Consider the following 22,807-nt stretch of genomic DNA (forward strand, 5'->3'; position numbering starts at 1 on the left):
AAGATTTGTTGCTCAAGTGCTTAGGATCTAATCAAGCAAGAGTGGCTATAGGAGAAGTCCATCAAATGCATCTGTGGTACGCATCAATCGGCCCCGAAAATAAAGTGGCTATTGCGTAGAGCTGTTTTCTATTGGCCTACTATGATGGCCGATTATTTTCGTTACTACAAAGGTTGTGAAGAGTGCTAAAAGTTTGGAAATATTTAGCTTGTGCCTGCTGCTATGCTTCATCCTATCATCAAACCATGGCCTTTTAGTGGTTGGGGGCTAGACTTCATTGGCCAAATTCATCCCCCATCTTCAAAGGGATATCGATTTTGTGTTTGTTGCTACGGATTACTTCACTAAGTCGACCGAGACAGTTTCTTTGAAGAATATGACACACAAGGAGGTAATTGAGTTTATCACTGAGCATATCATCCATAGATTCAGCATCCCTCAAACATCAACTACAGATCAAGGGACATCATTTGTGTCTAAGGAGGTGAGGGAGTTTGCCGAATTATATAAGATTAAGTTGCTCAATTCATCTCCATACTATGCTCAAGCTAATGGACAGGCTGAGTCTAGTAATAAGACTTTGATCAAGCTTATCAAAAAGAAGATTGAGGAAAATCCAAGGAGGTGACATGAAGTTTTGTCTGAAGCTCTATGGGCACATCAAATTTTAAGGCATGGTGCCACAAAAGTTACTCCTTTTTAGTTGGTATATGGTCAAGAGGCCGTGTTGCCCATCAAAGTAAATTTGGATGCATACAAGCTTACTAAATAAAATGATTTATCTACTATTATGTATTATGATTTGATGATGGATAATATCGATGAGGTGACTGATGTAAGATTAAAAGCTCTCAAGGAAATAGAGAAAGACAAAGCTTGAGTTGCCAAGGCATACAACAAGAAAGTCAAGAGTAAATCCTTCCAAGTGGGAGAATTAGTGTGGAAAACCATACTACCAATTGGATCGAAGAGCAATCAGTTTGGCAAGTCGTCACCAAATTGGGAGGGTTCTTACAAAGTGATCAAAATCATATTCGGAAATTCTTATATGCTAGAGACATTGCAAGGTGAACGTCTCACAAGAGCAATCAATGGGAGGTATTTGAAAAAGTACTTTCCAAGTGTTTGGCAAGAAGTATAAGTGCTCTCCAAATAATGGTCGATACATGTATCGCCCTTAGAACAAAAATGGCCGATGTATACATCGCCCTTAGCCACTGAGCAGCCGATGAGATAGGTATCATCGTTGTTTGGTTTTGTTTTGACAAGTGTTTTCAGGTTCATGCATCATTCACCTAAGAAACATGGGGGGCATATGTTGACAACCAAAATTGTCTATTTTGTGAAGTTATCAAAATGTGGAACGGACTTTACCATTGCGTTTATCTCGTTGAGACGGTCAAAAAACATATATGGAACGTCTAATTCGGAGTCTGGATGAAGGAGTTACGCCCCCGAAAAGATGTTCCATTGTCGAGAGTTCTGACCCAAGTCGGGACTTCCGACTATAGGAACTTCCGACAGGTGTCGGGACTTTCGGGAAGCCTGAAGAAATCTGCTCGGACGTCTGGGATTATCCCCATGTCGGGAGTTCCGACAAAGGTCGGGAGTTCCAACAAAGGTCGGGAGTTCCGATCCAAGTCGGGACTTCTGATAGACCTAACAAAAAAACCCCTGTTCAGATCTGGCCTTTTGAATTTCGATCCGAACTGTTCTAAACTCATGGGAAACTTAAAAAATAAGGCTTGAAGAGGTTTTCTATTGGGATAAGACCACCCCATCTATATATATGAGAGGATCATGGCCGATTAAGTTCCCATCTATCCAATCGTCAAACAAATCAATCTACTACCTCTACTCCGACCCTTTTACCCTCTTCTCCAACCCCATGTTGTTCATCCCTTGATTCAACGACCAAGGATGGCGCCCTAGGCTTGTCGGCCGACCTAGGGCAATCCGGCGACGTCCTTGCCCTGACGGGGGGTCCCTCTCGGGCAAGAGCTTCGACGGTTTATTTACTAGTTTGCCTGAAAACTAGCCGATTATCCTTTGGTGGTTTGCTTGTAAACCTCTCCGTTGTTTACCACGAAAGAGTGACATCCTCGCAGCGTTCTTCGGTCCGTAGCAGCCCGGGCGTCCAAGGCCCTGCTGGTGTATAATTCGGATCACTTCCGACGTCAACAATAAGATACAAGGCTAAAGAGAATTTCACCAAACAGAATTACATGATCAAATGAGAACGTGTTAAGATAAAGCAAGGTTTTTGTGGGAACTAAATGGTTTGAAGTGTCACCATTTTTCTTAATCTGAATTAAATAGATCACGAATACAGTACAAGTCCATTGCTCACTCATTCATAATATGCATATAAGCATATTTCCCTTTACTTATTCATTCCCGGAAAAAGGGCATTGTAATAACTTGCTTACAAAAGAATCAATGCTCCACTAATGACAGTATATGGAAATACCTACCATAACGATTTCTACATTACTTACACGCGTGAAAACCGAGCAACATGCCCAGTAACAGAATGTTCTTCCATCATATACAGCAACTGCATGCTGCGAAGCCGAGAAGAAGAAACAGAAATTACAAAACTTACAACAACACGGCCTTGCTGTGTACCATACGCTTGTGTTCTTGCCTAGGTCGTACAGGCTCGGCACCTCCCTCGGCCACGCCGGAAGAAAATTTATATTTCATTGCCCCTGGATAGGATACCTAATTACCATGGGTCTGCTTCGTTCACGTTTCAGTGCTTCGCGCTGCCTCGAACAAAAAACGGTCTGAAGGTGAAGATGAGACCGGTGAGCGTGAAGATGTTCAGTATGAAGAACACCAAGTGGTCGCCTGCAAGATTCAGACCAGATGTTTAACAGAGGTGTGCAATAATAGCCAGTAGAGGATAAAGTAAAGAAAGATTTTCTGGTGTGATACCTGGAAGAAATGAAGCTGTCTGACGCCTTTGGGCCCATGAAAATCTACAGAGGAAGAAATAATGATAACCACGATAAGGGGATAGTTCAGCAAAGAAACAACAGTAAATAGTAATAAGAAATGCACCATTATTAGGCTTGGAAACTGAAATAACATCATCAATTTGTGAAAGACATGGGGTTTTGCACATCGATTGAACTTCTGATGTGCAACTTCGACTACTACTTTTCATTTGAAAATAATATTAAAAGATTGTGAAGTAACTATATTACATAGTAATTTTCACTACAAACCACATATGAACAATCTGAATAGCCATTTTCAAGTATAAGCTCTAGATGTTTTACCGCATGCTCCCTGAATTTCTAAAACAAAGTTGGGAGTAATTTCAAGTTGGATACTAGGTGCCTTTTGCCATGAAATAGGCAGCCCCAAAAGCTTGTTCTGGCTAGTCAGATTTAGATATCATTTCTTTTACAATAAAGCCGCTAACCTTCTCGAAACTATTGCAATGCATGGTTTGGAAAATACTGAGACGTGAATGGTGAATACTCACATAATTCCTGCAACAGCTGGAGCAACAGCTTTAGAAATGGACATTAGTGTTACAGCAATACCATTGGCTGCAGCTCTTACATCCTGAGTCTGTTTATGTCATATGGCATACTGATGTTAGGAAAGAAATCTAACCAATTTCATAGAAGAAACCAAATTACCCATCACTAAGAACTTACCACAGCTTCATTCATCAAAATGTTGAACACGGTAATGGTAGTTACCTGAAAACAGTTTAGAAGAACATAACTAAGTTTTTGAACTAACAATGCCAGCAGTAAGTTGAAATATGTCCATGACACGTTCAATGATCATTGACATAAATAGTGCCATGCATGAAGCATTAGTCATTGGCACCAAACTTCTCTGTTCAGTTCTTGGGCACACCAAGAAAAAATTGTTTGAAAAAACATGTTTCTGTATTGGAAGCCTGACTTGCTTAGGCATCACAAAGTGAAACAATGTTGTATTTGAAATGTACATATTTGTTCTAAACAGAAAAGCAACGAAAGAAAGTTTGCACTCACCGAGAAAGTATTCTTCAGAAAAGATGCACAATTTACTACCAACATAAGCATGAACCCTTTCAATGAAGGAAAGAATGGATAGCTAGCAAGAAGTGGTAGAGTCAATATCTGCACATCAGAGTGTTTAGTTAATTGAAGTGTCAGAATATGGTTAAACAGAACAGGTAATCTATTGCCTTACCGCCACTGCACGAACTAATGTGATGTGGTCCACCTTTTTTGCAAGCAATGGATAAATCAACATTTGATATATAAAAAGGAAGAGACCTGACAAAAAATATATATATAAGTACATATAGCTTTCTCTGCAATACAATAGAGCACCAAAGCTTGAAATACAAATAACTGAGTTCCAAGTTTTCCATTCACATGCTTCAGATATAGTTCTTGAAAGACTCAATTCTTCGTTTTAGCATATATTACTAATTACAACAAACTAGGCATATGTGCACTATTAGTTATGTGCAGCAGTTTACTGCGAGTTGCTTAAGTCCTTTGGATCTCCAACCTAAAGCAATTATCCTCTATATGAAGAGCTTTTAAGTCCCATGGAAAATCTGTAAGCCATTGCCCATAAATTCGGAACTCCGAGCTTTCTCAAACCAAAACAAAGGGTACTAAGGTAATAGGTAATACCATACTCACTTTTAACTAGGCTCCTAAAATAGCAGGGCTTTGAAGCACCCTGTTTCCCTCACTCCTCAGACAGAGATGTTAAAACTTAAAACCTCTCTCTGAGACCACTTGCTCAATCATAATAGGCTATTTCCACACCAAATTCTAGCAATCAAGGTAAAGTGTAAAGGGCTATGTGGGCCTAATTCAACACCAATTTCGGTGGATTTTGTTTTTGTGCTTATTTTCACATACCTGACATTGCAAGGACATTGCCCACATCTGTGGTAGTAAAGCTTAATCCACCATACGATCTGTCACTGACAGCCCAAAGAGAGAACGTCTGCAAGTTTTTCCTGATTCAGATACAGTAATAACAAGTGCACTGGATAATCTTTTACAGGAGAAAGCATGAGACGTAACAACAACAGAAAAGCAACTCAGCAAACAAGTTGCAATTTTTACCTCTGCATAAGCCACATCCTGAAGAGAGAAGATACAATATAAAGTAATAGATGACATCAACGGCCAGTTTGTAAATAATTTTAGACATCCACCACCTCCATTTTCTTCAGTGTCTGTACCAGCAAGAGATTCTTCTACAGTTTCAACTGAATTATCAACGGTATCCTCATTGTGTTTATGCAAAGTTTCCTGTAAAAATGCACAAGCAATTTCGATCTCAGTTTGTATATTAAACGACAGATGACCTGCTGACTGATACTGTTGCACTGCAATTACGTTTAGTGCTAAACAACGACAGAAAGATGTAAAATTTGATATACATGTTTCAGTAAACATGGTGTTATTTGTAATCTATCTATCCTGCCAACTCTTAAATCAAAGCAAGAATGAATGTTCCCGCACATCAAAAAATCGTACTGGTACCCTACAGGTGCCACTTAGAGGTAGCAACTTTCGTCATATATAGGAAGCGTGCAGGCATGCAGCTACATTTGTTTGAGAGGTGCTCTCCGCGCTTGCCACGCGGTGTGCAGCTACATTTGTTTTGAACGTTGAATGAGGAAACGATTACAGAGTAACGATAGTGATGTCTAGTGTGCTTTACCAAAAGCACAAAACTCAGAACAACAGAAAGTCCCTGAGTTTGCTAAGTATATTGCGATAGATTATATGATTTAAGGTTCAGTTACACATTAGTGTGGATCTACAATAGGGTTCTCTGCTTATTTGACTCTTGGTGCACAACAGGAATAAAAGGCCTAACTGATGTTTTCTCCAATATAAATTGAGCATGGTAGGCATATAGGAATGGCAAACTCACCGGAAACCAGATGCAGGCAATTAGAGCAACAACTGCAAGGATCGATATACACAGGCAGGGAAGAAAATATGGAAACCTAAAACATTGCATGTTATAACATAATTAGAATATAATAGAAGCAATGAACATAAAAACATAAAAAACAAGATGCACAAGCAGATGCATACCTCCCAAATATGGACGTCTGAGAGAATATGCTTGGATATTTATCTGCAGGCTGTTATAAAAGAAATCAACAAGCACATAAGTTTACTAGGGTTGTGGTGTTTTTTCTTCTTCTCTAAATTGTATGTCAATCCAATAATCTAACAGATAGATATTTTTTTTGTGCATGGCTGCCAAAAACATTACAATACAACATTGAACAGAATCAGCCTGTGGGCTGTGGAAGCATCGATATGTATCAATATGGTTTGAGATAATATGTATTAGTGGAGGAACATCTTGCTTTCTCAGATCATGATGAATAATCATTAATGCACACCAGACTAATCAAGCACTCAAAGTTTATAAAGGGTCATTGGAAAAAGAAAAGGGCAAACAAGAAAGACTTTGAAAAGCAACATAATTTCAGATTTTTTATTTATAAAGCCATGGTCACAAAAAAGAAAGAATGGTCAAATTATACAGATTAAGTTGGTATACATAGTTTAATTTTCACTATAGATTGAATATTACCTGCGCAAGATAACCACCAATAGCTGGTCCAATAATGAGACCAATGCCTCGTGAAGAAGAAACCTGGTGGATCAGAAGTAGCAACTCATGAACATTGGGGTTTCAGAATGAAGAATAAAAAAATGTAATATTATTGAGCATCTTACAACTGCCAAAGCCAGATGATTGTATTCTTTTCGGCACACTTCTGTAGCATAAGCCTGAATACACAAAAAGGAATAGCATAAAGTTATTGCAGTGAAACCAACCAAGCTTCAATTTCAGGATAATATTCAAGGCATTCTAACAACAAAATGGCAGTGCAAATTTGTAAGAAATAAACTGAATTTATGGAGTATTGTTCTCTTGCGAAAAGGTTTCAGAAAACAGTAGATACAATTAGAAACAAGTTACTGTGGAATGTAAACAGAAGATTATGGAACTTATTATCTGAGCAGTTAGTGAACGGAGATGATGGTCGGTCCCAGTAACCATATGCTTAAGTACCTTAATTGGCCCGAGATAACCACACATGACCCCAAGCAGGCATCGGGTGATTAATGCCATCCAATAGTTTGAGCTTAGTCCAAAGAGAGTATTGAAGATAACTCTGAAATAGAGAAGAAAAAAGCCCAAAATTTGGGTGCATCAGCAAAACTAAAACCAAAATAAAAGCCCATATTACAGTTTACTATTGAATAGGTGACTGTGTTTTGTCAAAAAAAAAAAGATCCTTACATTGCAACAAGGGTCAGTACGATAACCGGTTTCCTTCCATGCTTATCAGCCACGATTCCCCATACTGTTGAGGAGATTGCTCTCCCACACATATATGAAGCGCCTTCATTGATAGAAAATGCACCATAAGTTTATACTGATAGATAAAGCTTATGCATATATAGTTCAAAGTAAACATCCATACACTGCTATGTTCAGATTCATTTGGGCAGATAGACACAGAAGTGGAACAGTGTTTATCAGACAACTCACCAACAAAACCAGCATAAAATCCAATGTCTTGTGTTTGTTTAGCAATATTCAGATCCCTTATCTGCAAGCAAAATGTCAAGGGTTAACAGACGATAGTATATTTATGAACCTTACAGAAAAGAGAATAAGTTTATGAAAACCTGATAGCGATTCACTTAGAAGAGGGCTATAGATTCAAAGGTATTCATTCCAAAACTTAAAGGATCTAACTTCCTGTCCAAAGGTGGAAAAGGCTATCGTCATCTATGTTCCCCCATAAACTGTCCCAAGTCACGATGGCAGGAATTTGTCATCCTGTCCTATCGGTAGCATGTGTACTCTTAGTCCAAAAATGGGCTAGCATTGAAGACGATATGGAAGAGTGCAAGTGCAACAAGGTTTCCAGCAAAAAACAGAAGAGGAATGCATAAAGGCTGACTTTACTGTTGATAGCATCACGGCATAGAAGACCGTAGGAGCCAACTTATCCTCTGTTTTCTTTTTGCCAATTCTGACTCTAATCATACCTTTTCTTTATGGCTTTAGTTATACTTTTGGAGCCATACAAACAACAACATCGTGCATCCCTGAACTTAGTTACATCAACAAGAAAAGGTAAGTGGGTCCTACCACCTAAAGAGCGCCGTGAGAGGTGTATATGTACACAGTACACCCACATCAAATTGGTTCGAGTTCTCTGAGCAGGACTTTTTAGGGGGGTTGGGGGTACTCTTGCACAGCAGGTTAACCCTCGTTTGTAATTATTTGTCCACTTAAACTGTTTAATTGTGTGACTGGGTAGTTACATTTTAAGTCCTACCCAAACATGCAACGTAGGACTCCAGCTCTCAGGTCCATGTCAATTCTGGAATTTTACTGCTGAAAAAAGTGTCTGAAGTCTAATTTTAACATAAAATGGGAACAAGGTGGCTCACTCAAAGAGGAACCCCAGTTGAGAATATCTTGGAGCTATTTCTTTAGAGGGAAAGCAGGTGCTCTACCCTGGCCCCAATTAGTATTGAAATCCAGCTACTCAAATACCGGCAGGATCGACTGTAATAGTACCATCTTAACTATACTAGTCTACACACACACACATAGAGAGAGAGAGAGAGTCCTCTTGGAAACAGATGTTGAAAACGGAAAACACTGATGCTACTTGTAGCAATTCCCATTTTTCGATAAAACCAAAAAGAGAGAGAGATAGAATCTTATTACTCACCATAAAATACAAGAAGGGAAACAGAGACTGGATCGGCAGGGCTGCAGATAGAAAAACACAGCAGAGTTATGTGAATTTCTAATTGATAACCAAGAGAGATTGTATAAGTCAAACGGTATGAAAACAGTAATTCAGAGGCATGCATGTGCTTAGTTCCAGCATAACTAGTTTTATAATGACTAAAAAAGTGGGGGGAAAGTCCTTGAGAGTACAATAATTCATTATCAACAGTGACAGCACTGCCAATTATTGAGAAGCAACAATCACATTTCCTGCTCTCCACGCGCTGGAAAACGTCGAACCAACCAGGTGACCGTTGACGTCGAGATTAATTTACCGCTTTCATCAGCTGTCAGATTTATTTATTTTTTTCGAAAATTGCTGGCAGGACTTCTGCCAGGCAAATATATTAATAGAGGCAAGAAAAGAGATAAAGTACAAACAAAAAAGGCGTATAACTACACCAAAGGCCCAAATGAGGATTTTAGGCCCTCAGCTGCGGATTTATGGATCCTGGGTTTTTGGGTTTGGGGAGGTGCACCAGGCTTTGGCCACGCTTGTTTTAGCTTAGAAATTGTGGATTTTTCAGCTCGAGGGAAGCAAATTGTTGGAAAGGGCCTCTGAACAGTCAGCACCCAATGTGTAAGCTGAAACAAGCAAGGCCTCGGGAGGCAGCAGGCCTAGCGGAGGAAGTGGGCAGTAGCTGACCCGGCGGTGACAGGGGAGAGTCGTCTATAGTGTAAGTGTTCATTAGCCGCGGTGGGGAAGACGAAGAACAGTGTCGCCTGATAGATAGATAGATAGAGAGGATCAGAGGAAGAAAAGAAGAGCAGGACCTATGGATCACGAGCTCAGAGTGTCACGCGAGTAGTAACGATACGATACTCTACTGATCTACACCAAAAGTCAGGTAAGCCAATCATCGCATGCGTTTGTGTATATGTATGTAGTAAAAAGTATGGCGACCTTTTTTCTTTTTGGAAAGTAAAAATGTAAAAGTATGGCGACTTGACGAGATAAGAGTTCGTCAACGCCAGACAGCCGATTGTAGCCAAACAAGTTGTTGGGTGGTGTATGATAAGCTGCCCTGCCAATTGGAGTAGAGTATTATAAGTCAGCGTGCTGATTAAATTAGTGGTGGCACTAGCACTGAATCTCAATTAGTAAATAGTACGGAGTAGCACTGAATCTCAATTAAATAGTACTACTAGCACTGATCGCTAAGCATCTTGACAGCGATCCAGGGCCTACCGATCTGGATCGCTAAGCATCCAAACAAGTTATTGGATTCACTGCGAATAATGCTCCGATTCCTGGACTAGAACGATGGTGGGATCACGTAACAGCAAGCGCCTGCCTGCCTGGCCTGACTGAATCTGGAAGGAACAAAGAGCTGAATCGTCGTTAACGCCAGCTAGCCATGGCGACGAAGATCCTGAATCGAGCAGTATGCAAATCGTCGTTCAGCAACCTGGACGCGCGTAGCAAACAGTATATCCCAGGTATATTACTAACTGTCTAGCATCGTAGCTCGCACGGTCGCACCCAAAACCAAAACCTCACCCAGAGAACAGCACACCATTAATTAATTAGCTGCAGCCTGCAGACAACAACAAAAATGCTCGCTAGTGGCCGTGCGATTTGCAGCCGGGGGAAGACGATGGCCGGAAAATGCTACAGTGCTCCACAAGAGCAAAAAACAACGAGCACGAGAAGAAAGTGCAGGAACAGGTGGGGAGGAGCGACGGATTGGGTAGCAGTGGACAGTGCCGGGCCGGTAGCTTACTGCAGGTGATGGTGACGAGCCAGATGAGGAAGAGGTCCTTGAGAGGGTAGACCCCCTCCCGCTCCGCGTTCAGGCGGTCGACCCGGCAGCCGGGGCACCTCGGCCGGTACGCCCTCGCCTTCTTCGCCAGCAGCGGCTCCCCCAGCGGGGTGGTTCCATCACCGTTGCCGCCGCCCATCTCGCTCGCTCCGAGAGATCCAACTCCGGCCGGCGGGACGTACGACGGCACTCGGCAGCTCCGCGCGGTGGAATGGGAGGCGGCGGCAGCACAGCGCACGCAGGGGGACGGGAGCGGAGCTGTGGCTGCGGGCCTGCGGGGCTTGCTCGCTCGTCCGTTCACTCCGGACCGCGGAGTGCGGAGCCGCGCCTCCTGTTATATGGTGCCTGCCGTCCTCTACGTACGCTCATAAAAAAAAACTAATTACATATATGGAAGATAATTTTCGAGACGAAATTTTTAAGCCTAATTAATCTATTATTAGCGTATGTTTAATGTAGTATCATGTTGTCAAATCATGAACTAATTAGGCTTAAAAGATTCGTCTCGCAAGTTATGCAGTTAGTTTTATAATTAGTCTATATTTAATACTCCATGTACGTGTCTAAACATTCGATGCGAGAAGAATTTAAGAGTTTTTAACCAAACAACCCCAGGAAAACAAATGGTGTGTGCGTCCGCGGCTGCGTGGGGTGGGACAGTGCTGTGGGCCCCGTCCTCGTGGCTCTCATTCAATGGCTGCGCCTGCGCCCTGCGCTTCGTGGAAACCCGGGGGAACCGTCAACCGTGGAATGCCTCTGTCCTCTCGTCTGACTGCGCTCACCGCGTCGCGCCGCCGGGGTCGGGGCCTTGGGGTTCCGCCGGACTCCACCGATCCGAACACGATACAAGGCTCCCCCAGCGAAGAGCGTAGTGGCTCGCTCTCGCCGTCGTCGTCCCGTTAGCGATTTGGCGTTACCGCGCGCGTGCCTGTCCTGCGTTTTGGGCGCTGGCGGCTGGAGATCGGCGAGCTGCAGCTTGGTCCTGCCGCAGGGCCGCCGCCGTTCGGGTCCCTCGCTGCCCGGGAGCAGCCGGCTCCGGCTGCACCTGGACAGAAAAAAAGAGCTCGCGGACACAAGACCTCCCTTGGGTCCTTAGTTCCCCAGTCCAACCAACGGTTCATCGTACAACGTTAAGGGCCTCTTGGTATTAAGAGATAATTGTTAGCTAGCTAAAATAATTACTTAAAATAAGTCTTCACCAATTTAAACAAGAGGGCTAATAGATAGACTACCCTTAGCTAATTTTTTATCCACAGCTAATAACTAGCTCTGCCTCGTCAAATAGCCCTAAGGTACGTGCATACGAAATATATAAGATAATACGATGCTAGATGGTCTGTGTGGGATTTGGTAAATTTGTTAGATTCCTATTGAGTAATGTCCCCCCCCTAAAACTTTTGTTGCTGGATTTAAAAAGCATCCTCAAACTCACTTATAGAATAAATTACCTCTTCAACTTTCAAAACCGGATAAAATACCCCTTCGACCATTTCAAAAGTGATTTCCTGGGTGGTTTTGCTAACATCACGGTAGGTGCCACATGTCAGGTGGTCTCTCTTTCTTTTATATTATATTAAAAAATCTTAATTTTTCATATTAAGTTGGGTAAGTACAAATTTTATACAAAAATTGGAGAGCTCGATAATTCTATAACTTTATAGTTGAGAACTTTTTTATTTAAGCTCTTTTAGAAGCTCAAATACGTGTTTTAAGATATTAGATTTTGAAAATTATTTTTTTTGAATTTTTTAAAATGACCTAGGATTTTGACAAATTTATAGTTGAGTTTTTCAAAATGACAAATTTATAGTTAAATTTTTGAATTTTTGTATATCTCAATGTGATATACAACTTGTTTTGCTAATTTTTTATCTGGCGAGCCCGAATATTTATTTTTTAATTTCTCATATTTCGATATTTAATTTTTCAAGCGACCTTAGATGCTAACATGGTTTATACCAAAGTTGTAGCTCTAAATGTGATCAATAAGTTTATATTTGAAATATTTTTGTATGATATCATTTAGAGACGTAAATGTTGGTTTTAATTTCTCACATGTTAAAATCCAATTTTTTTTGAATTTTTCAAATGACCTCTTCATTTTTTTGATTTTTTTTTTCAAATGGCCTTCTTCTTCTTTGTGGTATGCAACTGCAAGTCCACCATTGTGGTCATGGCAACCCACTCTGCCCTCCATCTACCAATCTTTGGTAGCAACTAAATTAACCATTGTCATCTAACTTGGCTCTGCTTGACTCTCACCATGATGCCCCCCTCCTTCCACACTAACACTCAAACGGGAGGTCCTTCACCCTTCGCGGTCATCAATGTCATCGCCGTGTTGATGCCCTACCCTCACAGCCGTCCTCAATCCTTATTACTGAGTTGCCCTAACATTACAACATCTTATAAGCTTGCATTCTTGGATACAAAAATAGTTCCATCCCAAAATTGCAAAATTTAGCTCTAAGTAAACCCCAAATGCTTAAACATCTAACACGGTCGAACCATTGGTGGAGCTAAGGAAGGTGACAACAGCTTGAGTCATGGTCTAAATTGGATTATCTGAGTTTGAATTGGGCGATATCCGATGGACAGGAACTTTCATGCTCGGATGCGTTGAAAAACCCTAGCACCGGATAGTTAAAATATATGGTTAGGGCTTATTCCTTGTAGGAATAGTTTCTGGTGAGGGCTAACTATGCAAATTACACAAGTATTCCTGGTAGGAATGGTTTCAGGACTTGATTCCGTGTAAACCGAACAAGGCCTAAAAGATCTACAACTAGGAAGTACATATTTCTAAATTACATAGAACACAATGACTCACTTAAATACTCTCCGAGCACCTTCAACTCTTACCTAAAAACGGCGCTAAAGTTATACGCGCGTTGATGGAGCTAGTTACAGGAGATGGAAGAATACGGAGTAAGTGTGATGCGTCTGTTCTTTTTATAAATAAAATGAAAACGTGTCAAGCATTTTTCAGACGTGCGGTGACTTGTTCTCAATCTCCTTATCTTTTCCATTGTCCCATAAAACCACTCGTATAGCCAGCATGCAAGACCACCTAGAAGGGCCAAACCTCCTCAGTCCCTGTAGTGTACGTTGGATGCGCATGTGCAGCATTTGCCTGCCCCTGCCCCTGCCCATGCCCGTGCGTCAACGTCGTGGCATAGAAAAAAAATGTCACCGATTAATTTAGAAAATTTAAGTGATGGACCACGTACTACGTAGCGTGCAACCATGCTACACAATCGAAAAGATTCGTTGAACGTGGCCAGCGACTTGTGTTTTTATCGTGTCGCCGTCGCAGCCCCCGGTCCCTCTCCGCAAACGGAGCAACGGAGGCATGGCTGGCCGCCTGCTGGCCCTGCCTGCCTGTACCATGCCGCGCTGGACCGACCTGTCGCGCTCACCTGCACTGTACCATGCTTTCCATTCCTGATCGTTCAACCACCGGCTGCGCTAGCTAGCTTTGTGATACGTGCCCGTTCTTCTCGTTTCACAATTTTCCTGTCAGGGTTCCAACGAAGCTCTAGGCCTCGTTGAGTTCCAAAGAGTTTTCCAAAAAGTGCTACAGTATCTATCACATCGAATCTTGCGATACGTGTATGGAGCATTAAATATAGACGAAAAAAAACTAATTACACAATTTGATTGAAAAATCGCGGGACGAACGTTTTGAACCTAATTAATCCATAATTAAATACTAATTACCAAATAAAAATAAAAATACTATAGTAGCCAAATTCCTAAATTTGAGCCACCTAAACACAACCTAGTACTTATTCGATGGGAACGGGCCGGAGGCGGGAAGTCGACTCAGCTCTCTCATAGCCCGTTTGTCCTCTACGTACTCGACTATTCCCTGTCTCCCTCTCACCTCTCAATCCTTATCCCCTTCTCTCGTCCGTCTCTCAGCTTCAATGTCTTCACCCCGGCAATATCTCCGGCGAGGCTGTGACGGCCACTGGTACGTGCCAGGCGGGGAGCGAGCGGCGGAGCTGAAAGTCCATGTACAGCCGTACAGGTCATGTAATCTTGACTGGAAACAAAATAGGGAATACGTATTCTCAAAGCTAGTTCTGTCGATCGAATATTAATCACTTATGCATGCCTTGGAAACTTTTTTCCCCCCTTGGAAACATGCCTTGACTCTAGCGCAAAGACCTCCTAGATGATGAGGTCAATATTAATCACTAGGCATGTAGTGACCATCTTTCCCAGCGTCTAGGATAACATAACACTACGTGTGAGTATGTGCTAGCTTGTGCAATGTTTCCAAGGGGGGAAATAAAAATGCTGCTCCACTGATAGGTACCGATAGTCCGATAGATATGTAGTAAGTGGCGCACATTTTGAAAGAATATATGTGGATTATCCACCGTTTGTTTCTTGATTCCATTAACCCTGGAATAACTCCTCCAAGAAAATTAGCCTGTTTGTGGGCTTTAGCTTTGCTTTGGACTCAAAGGCCAAAACCACCAGGTTGTTTGGAGACTGCTTTTCTGCGTTCGTGTATTTTTGAAAGCTGGTTGTGCTTTGCTTTTGTTTTCAAATTGGTGGATCTTCATCTGTTCAGAGACAAGTAGACGGTATATTTAACTGTTACCAAAAGCTTCAGCTTTCTACAGTTCACACCCACGCAGCTTCCCACACTCACAGAACACCTCCCCAGCCACAGTCAACAAATGGGCCTCAACGATTTTGGGTCAGATATACGAAAAGGCACGCCATGTACTTATTCGTTCACAGGTGTAGACACTATAATCCATCGTCGCTAAAAGGCGTGCTCTGTATTTGTTCGTTAATTGTCAGAAAAAGATTTCCTGTCATTTGGATAAAAGAGAAAAGGATGATTCATCTGCTGGGTATATTCACATTAGAGTTCAATGCAATGTCCATAAAAGATTTGGTTACTGGTGTGTAGCTGGTTTGTTTACCTGGGTTGTGTTCGCTGCAGATTTTTTTCAGCTGCAGCTGTGCCTGCAAACAGCAAATAAATTTCTACTGCTTCTAGAACAGCTACCATGCAACTACAGCCTACAGCCGCAGCCTAAAAATGACAGCCAATCAGAGCAAAGTTCAGTATTTGAAGTTGCGCTTGATAGTCCTCCTAATAGTGTAATTGGTTTTTGTTCGTTGATCACATATATGTCTTCCCCAATGATGACAAAATAGGGATGAAGCACATCAAGAAATATGTTGAAATGATGACGCACGAGAATGTCTCCAGAGCTGTGTTAGTACTTCAACAGAACCTAACTCCATTTGCAAAGTCGTTTCTCATAGAATTGGAGCCAAAGATCCATTTGGAAGTTTTCCAGGTTAGTCTGCACACCCTGAAGCTACTCCAATTTGACTCATTGCTTGGCCCGCATGCTATTGTGCAATAATCATTGATCTTCTATGTCATGATTTCTGATAACTGAAGTAATGAACAGGAGACCGAGTTGCTTACAAACATCAAGGAGCATGTTCTTGTTCCTGAGCATCAGGTGCTCACACAAGAGGACAAGAAGACGCTATTGGAGCAATACACCTTAAAGGAAACTCAGGTATTGCCACTTGCAGATTTATGCAGTGACCATATGCTATCAAAGTTTGTTATATGCTCTCAACAGTTTGATTGCACCTGTCTTCGTGCTAATTTGAAGGGCGGTCATGTGTTAGGTCCTGCATAACTTTTTTTTTTTTGGTATTTTTCCCTCTCTTTGCTTCAATGTATATTGTCTACGACACTGTCCTGTTTGGAGATGCTATTTGTTCCATATTCATACAATGGAGGAATTTAATTTAAGAGATTACCATAGTGTTGCAGCAACAGAGGTTGCGGACAAACTAAACTTCTAATGAAATTGTCTATCTACCCACAGCGACAATAGCAATAAGGATAGGAAAATGAATATTTAATATTCCTTGCTTTGATTAGTTTATGACCATCACAATGTTCTTCCTACCTATATTCTACTATACAAGTTCAGATCTCCCTATTAGTTACATGATTTTAACTACATATGAACATACAGACCGTGTTTATTTGCCCTTGTTCCTTTCACATTCCTGAGCAATCTCTATTCTTCATTACATCAGCGTAGTTTCACATTCATGTGCACACTATGCAACAGTACATTTGATTATTGTTGCCACTTGATTCTTCTTACTGGCATTGCCTCATGCCTGCCTGGTTACCTATTCCTGTATGCTAATTACCAAATTATTCTTCTGCGGATTTTCATATGCCTCGTGATTTCCTTCCAATGGAACGTCAGCAAGCAAGGCAAACTACAAATTGTCTCCATGTCTTAACAACATGGGAAATGGGGATACCACCCACCCGATGGCGGTTTAAGAGAACATATAGATCTTGTTTTGACTGATGCAAAGGTACATGCCAATTTTCTTCTGTACTTTCCCTTTGTCAATATATGTAAACTAACTATCAATGTATATTCTTGTATGTGTATATTCAATAGTATTCAATGGTCTCAGCTGCTCAATTTTATGCCAAAATATTTCATAGATTCTATTGTTGTTTAATATGCCGGTCTCTCAAGTTGACATAACTGGATTGAAGCTATATGAAACCTCAACAACGATAATAGATTATACTTTTACAATTCTAACATTTCCCTGCTAGAGAGACGCACTTTTAGATTTGCAGTGCATAGTTACTTACTTTTAGAGGTTTGCTTCACCGCTTTTATTTCTAGATATATGAGTTCACATATAGAGAACTAGCAATGTCCATTTGGCAGCTTGCAGCTCCAGTTGCTATTCCTTAAAAAAGGTCGGGCATGACTGCTGCAGTACTCATGGTTATTCATAACTTTCGAGCTCCTATCCGCTCTTAATTTGTCTTCAATATATAATAATGAATGGGAATGGTGCATAGTTCCTTAATTGCTGCTCTATTTTCAGAGGTTTCTTTCTCTGCTTCCGTTTCTACGTATAACTTTTTTCTTAGATAAATGCATACATAAAACTTACAGTATCATTTGATAGCTTGCAACTTCAATCGTCGTTGCTATAAAAAAAAACAGTAGCTTTGTGTTCCAACCTTGGAAGTGCAGGGTGCAGTGCCAACATAGCAAGCAAAGCAGCTTCCCCAATTATCCAAGGATGTACAGGAAAGCAGCCTCCCACTACATTGGTTTACAGCTTTTATCGGACATGCTTTGTTGGCAGTTCCATCAGAATTTTTACTTTTCAAGACATGTACAAATATTGGTTAACATTTCTAAGGCCCTGTTGTCCACAAAAAATGACCAAACCCCGTGGATTTGTAGTTCCTGCTATATGGATATCACATATTTTATTCAATCTTATTATTTCATATATGCACAAACTGTAAAGATGTGCCAGTATCAAACCTTTGCTGTCGCGCGCGAGGGCACGCACCCTCCACTAGTATCAAAACATTCACCTTGTTCACTTGATCATATCAGATATACTTATCAGTCATGATACAATATTTTTCTCTCACAACAAAATAGCATCAGTCAGCTTATAAGCCACATAAACGATCAAGCGGTCGCTATGGTTGTTATCATTATATATATGCATATAAATAATGATAAGGCAACATGGCAACCGGGGACGGCCGGACGGGGAGGACCCTGACTGGCTTAGCCTTGCTGATAAGGTGTGTGTGGCCATGCACATCAACACCCCTTTTCAGTTTTCACAAAAAGACGAGACAACGATGACCGGCCCCGGCATTGGTCGACGAATGATTTGTACGACGGATCGCGACACGGCAGCCGCGCAGGATGTCACAAACTCATCACAATTGAGAAGAGCCGGCTGATTGATGATGGTAATGGTACTGTACGATTTTATTTTCTACGGAGGAGGAGTACTAGCTGAGTGCACAAAAGGCAAAATTAAATTAAAGGCCACGCAAGGCACGGGCATTAATTAGAATGCCACCTGGTGGAGTATATATGTAGTAAGTACACATTAGGCACGTCACATGCAGCATTGGGCCCTACGTGTCAGCGTGGAGAGAAATTCGGGGTGTAGACGTTAGTTGTGTTGTGGGCTCTGCCTGGTCGACCTGGTGCTATGCAAGAACACACACACCACTACTGGATTCAGGTTCTTTGCCGAGTGCCTGAGGCTATATTGCACTCGGCAAAGCCTTTGCCGAGTGTGGCACTCGGCAAAGCACACACGGCAAAATATTGATCGGCAAAGCACTCTTTGCCGAGTGTATTTTATCGGGCACTCGGCAAAGGCTTTGCCGAGTGCCCCGGAAACACTCGGCAAAGAAAAGCGACCGTCACGGCGCCGGTTCCGTTGACGGTCACTTTGCCGAGTGTCAACCCTGCCGGCACTCGGCAAAGATTTTTTTACATTTTTTTTTAAAACTTTCTTTGCCGAGTGCCAACACGTGAGGCACTCGGCAAAGAGCTTCTATTTTTTTTTTGAGAATTTTCTTTGCCGAGTGCCAAACCTCCATGCACTCGGCAAAGCCTTTTTTTTAAAAATTCTTTGCCGAGCGCCAACCCGAAAGGCACTCGGCAAAGAGCTTTTATTTTTTTTTTTGAAAATTTTCTTTGCCGAGTGCCAAGCCTCCAAGCACTCGGCAAAGATTATTTATTTTTTTTTAAAAAAAATTATTTGCCGAGCGTCAACCCGGCAGGCACTCGGCAAAGAGCTTTTATTTTTTTTTGGAAATTTTCTTTGCCGAGTGCCAACACGGAAGGCACTCGGCAAAGTTTAAATTTTTTTTTTAAATTTCTTTGCCGAGTGTTATAGTCATAGCACTCGGCAAAGCTGGAAAATCTGTTTTCTGGTCGCCCAATTTGCCAGCTTTGCCGAGTGTTTTGACCATTGCGCTCGGCAAAGGGGTCCTTTGCCGAGTGCAACACTCGGCAAAGTGACCCAAAACGGCAAATAAATTTTTTTTTGCGTTCCATCATGACAAATACATTCATACAAACATATATCACATATATATCTTATCCATCACATATATATCTCATCCATCGCATTTATATCTCATCCATCACATATATATCTCATCCATCCACACATCCATCCGCCCATAACACATCCATCACAATATGTAATAATAAGTGCTCAAGTCCATCCAAATAAGTTTACAAGTTCATCAAAGTCCACAAGTGCATCACAAGTCCATCACCAAGTGAACAACAAATGTAAAAAATACAACATGCACTCATCTCGGCCACTGCGACTGTGGTGAAGGCCCAGGTGCATCATTCGTAGGTGCATGAGGTGGATTATTCGAACCACCGTCAGATGGAGACTGCACAAAGGAGAAAAGATTGCATGTGAGACAAAATTATTTTGATAGCTAATCTAGGACGATAGAGGCCATACAAGCAAAGCACAAGTGAAAGTAAAAAACTTTGATACTCACAGGAGTAGCTGCAGCTGCAGGACGCGGAGGCGGAGGTGGAACCAACAGCCCAGGTGGCAGAGACAAGCCCATACGTTGCCCAAGCCCTTGTAGGAAATCCGTAATGTCCATCAGCCTCTGTGCCTGGGCCTGCCGCTCGGCCCGCTCGGCCTCCAACTGGGCCCCCAGCTCCTGACGTTCCTTCATTTCTTGTTCTAGCCGGGCCTGCAATATTTCACTCCAATGTTTCAGTAATGCAAAGCTAATTAAGGTGTGTAAAGATCAATGTATGACGAGTAAAACAGGAATAACCTCGAGTGCGTCGACCCGGTGCTGTGTAGCGGTCGGCCATGTGCGAATGGCCGGGCTCTCGCTCGTGCTCCGTGCTCGGATCTGGGAGAGAGAGGGAGTAGAGGCCGTGTCGATGACGCCGTCGCCAAGCCAGAACCGTCCATGCTTCTTGCCTTGCCCCGCCCTCATGACGGCCTCTCCATCGAAGTCCTGGGTGCTCGGATCGTGGTCTGCCCCATAGAGCGACCTCGCCACCTCAGTGTACTCACTGATGCGAGAGTGGACGCTCGGGTTCATGTATGCCTCGGGCGGGTCCTCCAGGTTGAAGGAGACGTCGGACGTCGCCTTACCCTTGTGGGCCATACACCATGCCTGGAAGTCCGAGCAAGCCTGGCCACTATGTGACGCCGACTGCGAGAAAGACAGCACGATGATTAGAAATCAGACAGAACTGAGCGTGACAATAGATAAATCAATTCGCGTACCCATGCTTGTTTGTATCCGGCGAGGTTGCGGCTGCCTTGATGGTGTGCTGGACCTTGCATCAGTAAACGACGGTCCCAGGCATCCCTGTGCATCTTGAGGTACTCCTCCGTGAACCACCTGTCCACCATCATCGCCCAACACTCGGGATACGCTTGGCACCACCAGGGAATCACCTACACGTCATCAAGTATTGGACATATAAGAAGATCAAATTAAACCAACTTAATCTCAAATCGAATCAATGTTGATGTTCTTCATTTACCTCAAGGTACTGCTCCCGGGTCAGCTGCATCTCTCTTGCGTTTTTCTTGGTTTTCCTCTCTCCAAGCTTCGACCCGTAGTAGGTTACGATGGCCTGGATGCGCGCCTCGTGATGCATGTCGGTGACGAGTTTTTTACAGGCTTTGGTAGTCGCCTGCTCCGCCCTGGCCTCAAATCCCTCCTCGCATCTGTAATAAGTCTGCATACAAAAGCGATGTATCGATTCATTATTTCAAGAAAAGTCTAATGAATGCGACGTATTGAGCAATGTTGTGCAAGGGAGACTTACCCAAAACTCTGCCTTCACCCGCGCCGCCTTGTTGGGGTACTCCGCATCGGAGGCGACAACGTAGTGGTCAAACGAGTAGGCCGGCTCCGTCTTCGATGCGTACGTGACAATGCCGGGGAAGTGCTGCCTGCACAGAAGACCCAGGATGCCATTGACTAGCCGTGCGCTACCACCCGACACAACCACCCAGTTCCTGCACGAGTAATTAAGAAAAATTATTAGTTTTTTTCATCATATCATATGAAGTAGTGGTGATAACATATACAGTTACTTACTTTTGTCCTTCGGGGTGAATCAGTGGGCATTGGTGACGAAGCGGAACCTGTGGGAGACTCGCGGGACCTCGCAAGTAGACACTCGAAGAGGAGTTGGAGGAAGCAGAACCCGTGCCTGCCGCCTCCCCCTCCTCCTCCTCCTCCTCCTCCTCCTCCTCCTCCGTCTGCCGAACCAACTCCTCGTCTGACTCGTCCACGGGCGCCACCTCCTCCTACGGCTGGCGGTCCTCCTCACGTGGCGTGGGAGGAGACGGCCCCTCCTGCGGCTAGCGGTCCTCCTCCTCCTGTTCGATCCCTCTGCCGCCCTCTCCGCCCCCTCCTGCGACCGGCGTTGTCTTTGGTAAATCGAGTTCACAGACCTATGACGGTCGCCCGCCATCTTTGTTCAATCACCTGCAATAAAAAAGAAAAACAAGACATAATTAGAAATAGGTGCAAAAATAAACAAAACATAATTACAAAAAATATAGTATTACATGTATTAGAAATATATGCAAAAATGAACAAAACATAATTACAAAAAACATAGTATTACATGTATTAGAAATAATCTTCATGATTGAAATTAGCTGGATCATAGGTCTCGTCATCACTATCAACATTGTCCAACTCATCAACACTATCCGAAGGAGGAATGCTGTCTTCATTGTCATTGCCGAAATGTAATCGCTCAAGCATTTGTATGTCCTTCAGATTTCGCACCTCGTCTCCAGCGTCCTCGTCATCATCCCTTTCATTATCTACTTCCATTCCTATCTCTTCGGTTAAGTCTATGTCAAACCTCCCTTGTAGCCCCTCTTCTTGATAGAACTCTCCATCATATGTGTTTGGGTTGAAGTTATAATCTTCATCGTTTGGGACAGGTAGTTTACCGTGTGGCGATACATTGTGCACAATAGACCAACCCTTAAGATGCTCGGCGTCTTTGCACGCGTATGACGTATAATAAACCTGGACGGCCTGTTGAGCCACAATGTAGACATCTTTTCCTGGATAGACGGAATCCTATCGAATCTCGACTAGCCCGAGCTTAGGGGTCCGTCTCGTTACACCAGGATGAAACCAGTGGCATTTGAATATGACAGGAGTAAGAGGTTTGGAACCATAAAATGATAGTTCGTAGATTTCTTCAATTCTTCCATAATAGTCGAGTCCATCAGTGCCGGGCGTAACAACTCCGCTGTTTGTGGTTTGTCGATTAGGCCAACTCTGCTCGTAGCTTGCTGTGTGAAAACGA

The 22,807-nt window shown here is 42.6% G+C and overlaps 1 protein-coding gene across 1 annotated transcript; it reads right to left on the reverse strand.

Moving 5' to 3' along the window:
* Nucleotides 1-2,353: 2,353 nt before the first annotated feature.
* Nucleotides 2,354-10,960, reverse strand: LOC136455914 (probable peptide/nitrate transporter At3g43790). The gene is made up of 17 exons (XM_066455636.1): nucleotides 10,557-10,960; nucleotides 8,771-8,811; nucleotides 7,570-7,630; nucleotides 7,318-7,420; nucleotides 7,087-7,189; nucleotides 6,747-6,800; nucleotides 6,601-6,663; nucleotides 6,090-6,139; nucleotides 5,923-5,998; nucleotides 5,103-5,291; nucleotides 4,893-4,980; nucleotides 4,204-4,289; nucleotides 4,023-4,130; nucleotides 3,675-3,719; nucleotides 3,497-3,585; nucleotides 2,941-2,984; nucleotides 2,354-2,853 (listed from the first exon to the last, which is right to left on the reverse strand). Exons 1-17 carry the CDS (start codon nucleotides 10,732-10,734, stop codon nucleotides 2,756-2,758), a joined length of 1,476 nt encoding a protein of 491 aa, XP_066311733.1. The 5' UTR covers nucleotides 10,735-10,960; the 3' UTR covers nucleotides 2,354-2,755.
* Between the last annotated feature and the right edge of the window lie 11,847 nt (nucleotides 10,961-22,807).

Source organism: Miscanthus floridulus, chromosome 6, assembly GCF_019320115.1.
Source record: "Miscanthus floridulus cultivar M001 chromosome 6, ASM1932011v1, whole genome shotgun sequence".
NCBI classification, from domain to species: Eukaryota; Viridiplantae; Streptophyta; class Magnoliopsida; order Poales; family Poaceae; genus Miscanthus; species Miscanthus floridulus.

Bases quoted from the DNA above. Each gene is read 5' to 3' on its own strand.
- LOC136455914 (XM_066455636.1), bottom strand. From the start codon at position 10,734: ATGGGCGGCGGCAACGGTGATGGAACCACCCCGCTGGGGGAGCCGCTG. The intron at 4,290-4,892 runs GTATGTGAAAAT...ATTTTTTGTCAG, and splicing joins CAATGTCCTTGCAATGTCAG to GTCTCTTCCTTTTTATATAT. The intron at 3,586-3,674 runs GTAAGTTCTTAG...TGACATAAACAG, and splicing joins TTTTGATGAATGAAGCTGTG to ACTCAGGATGTAAGAGCTGC.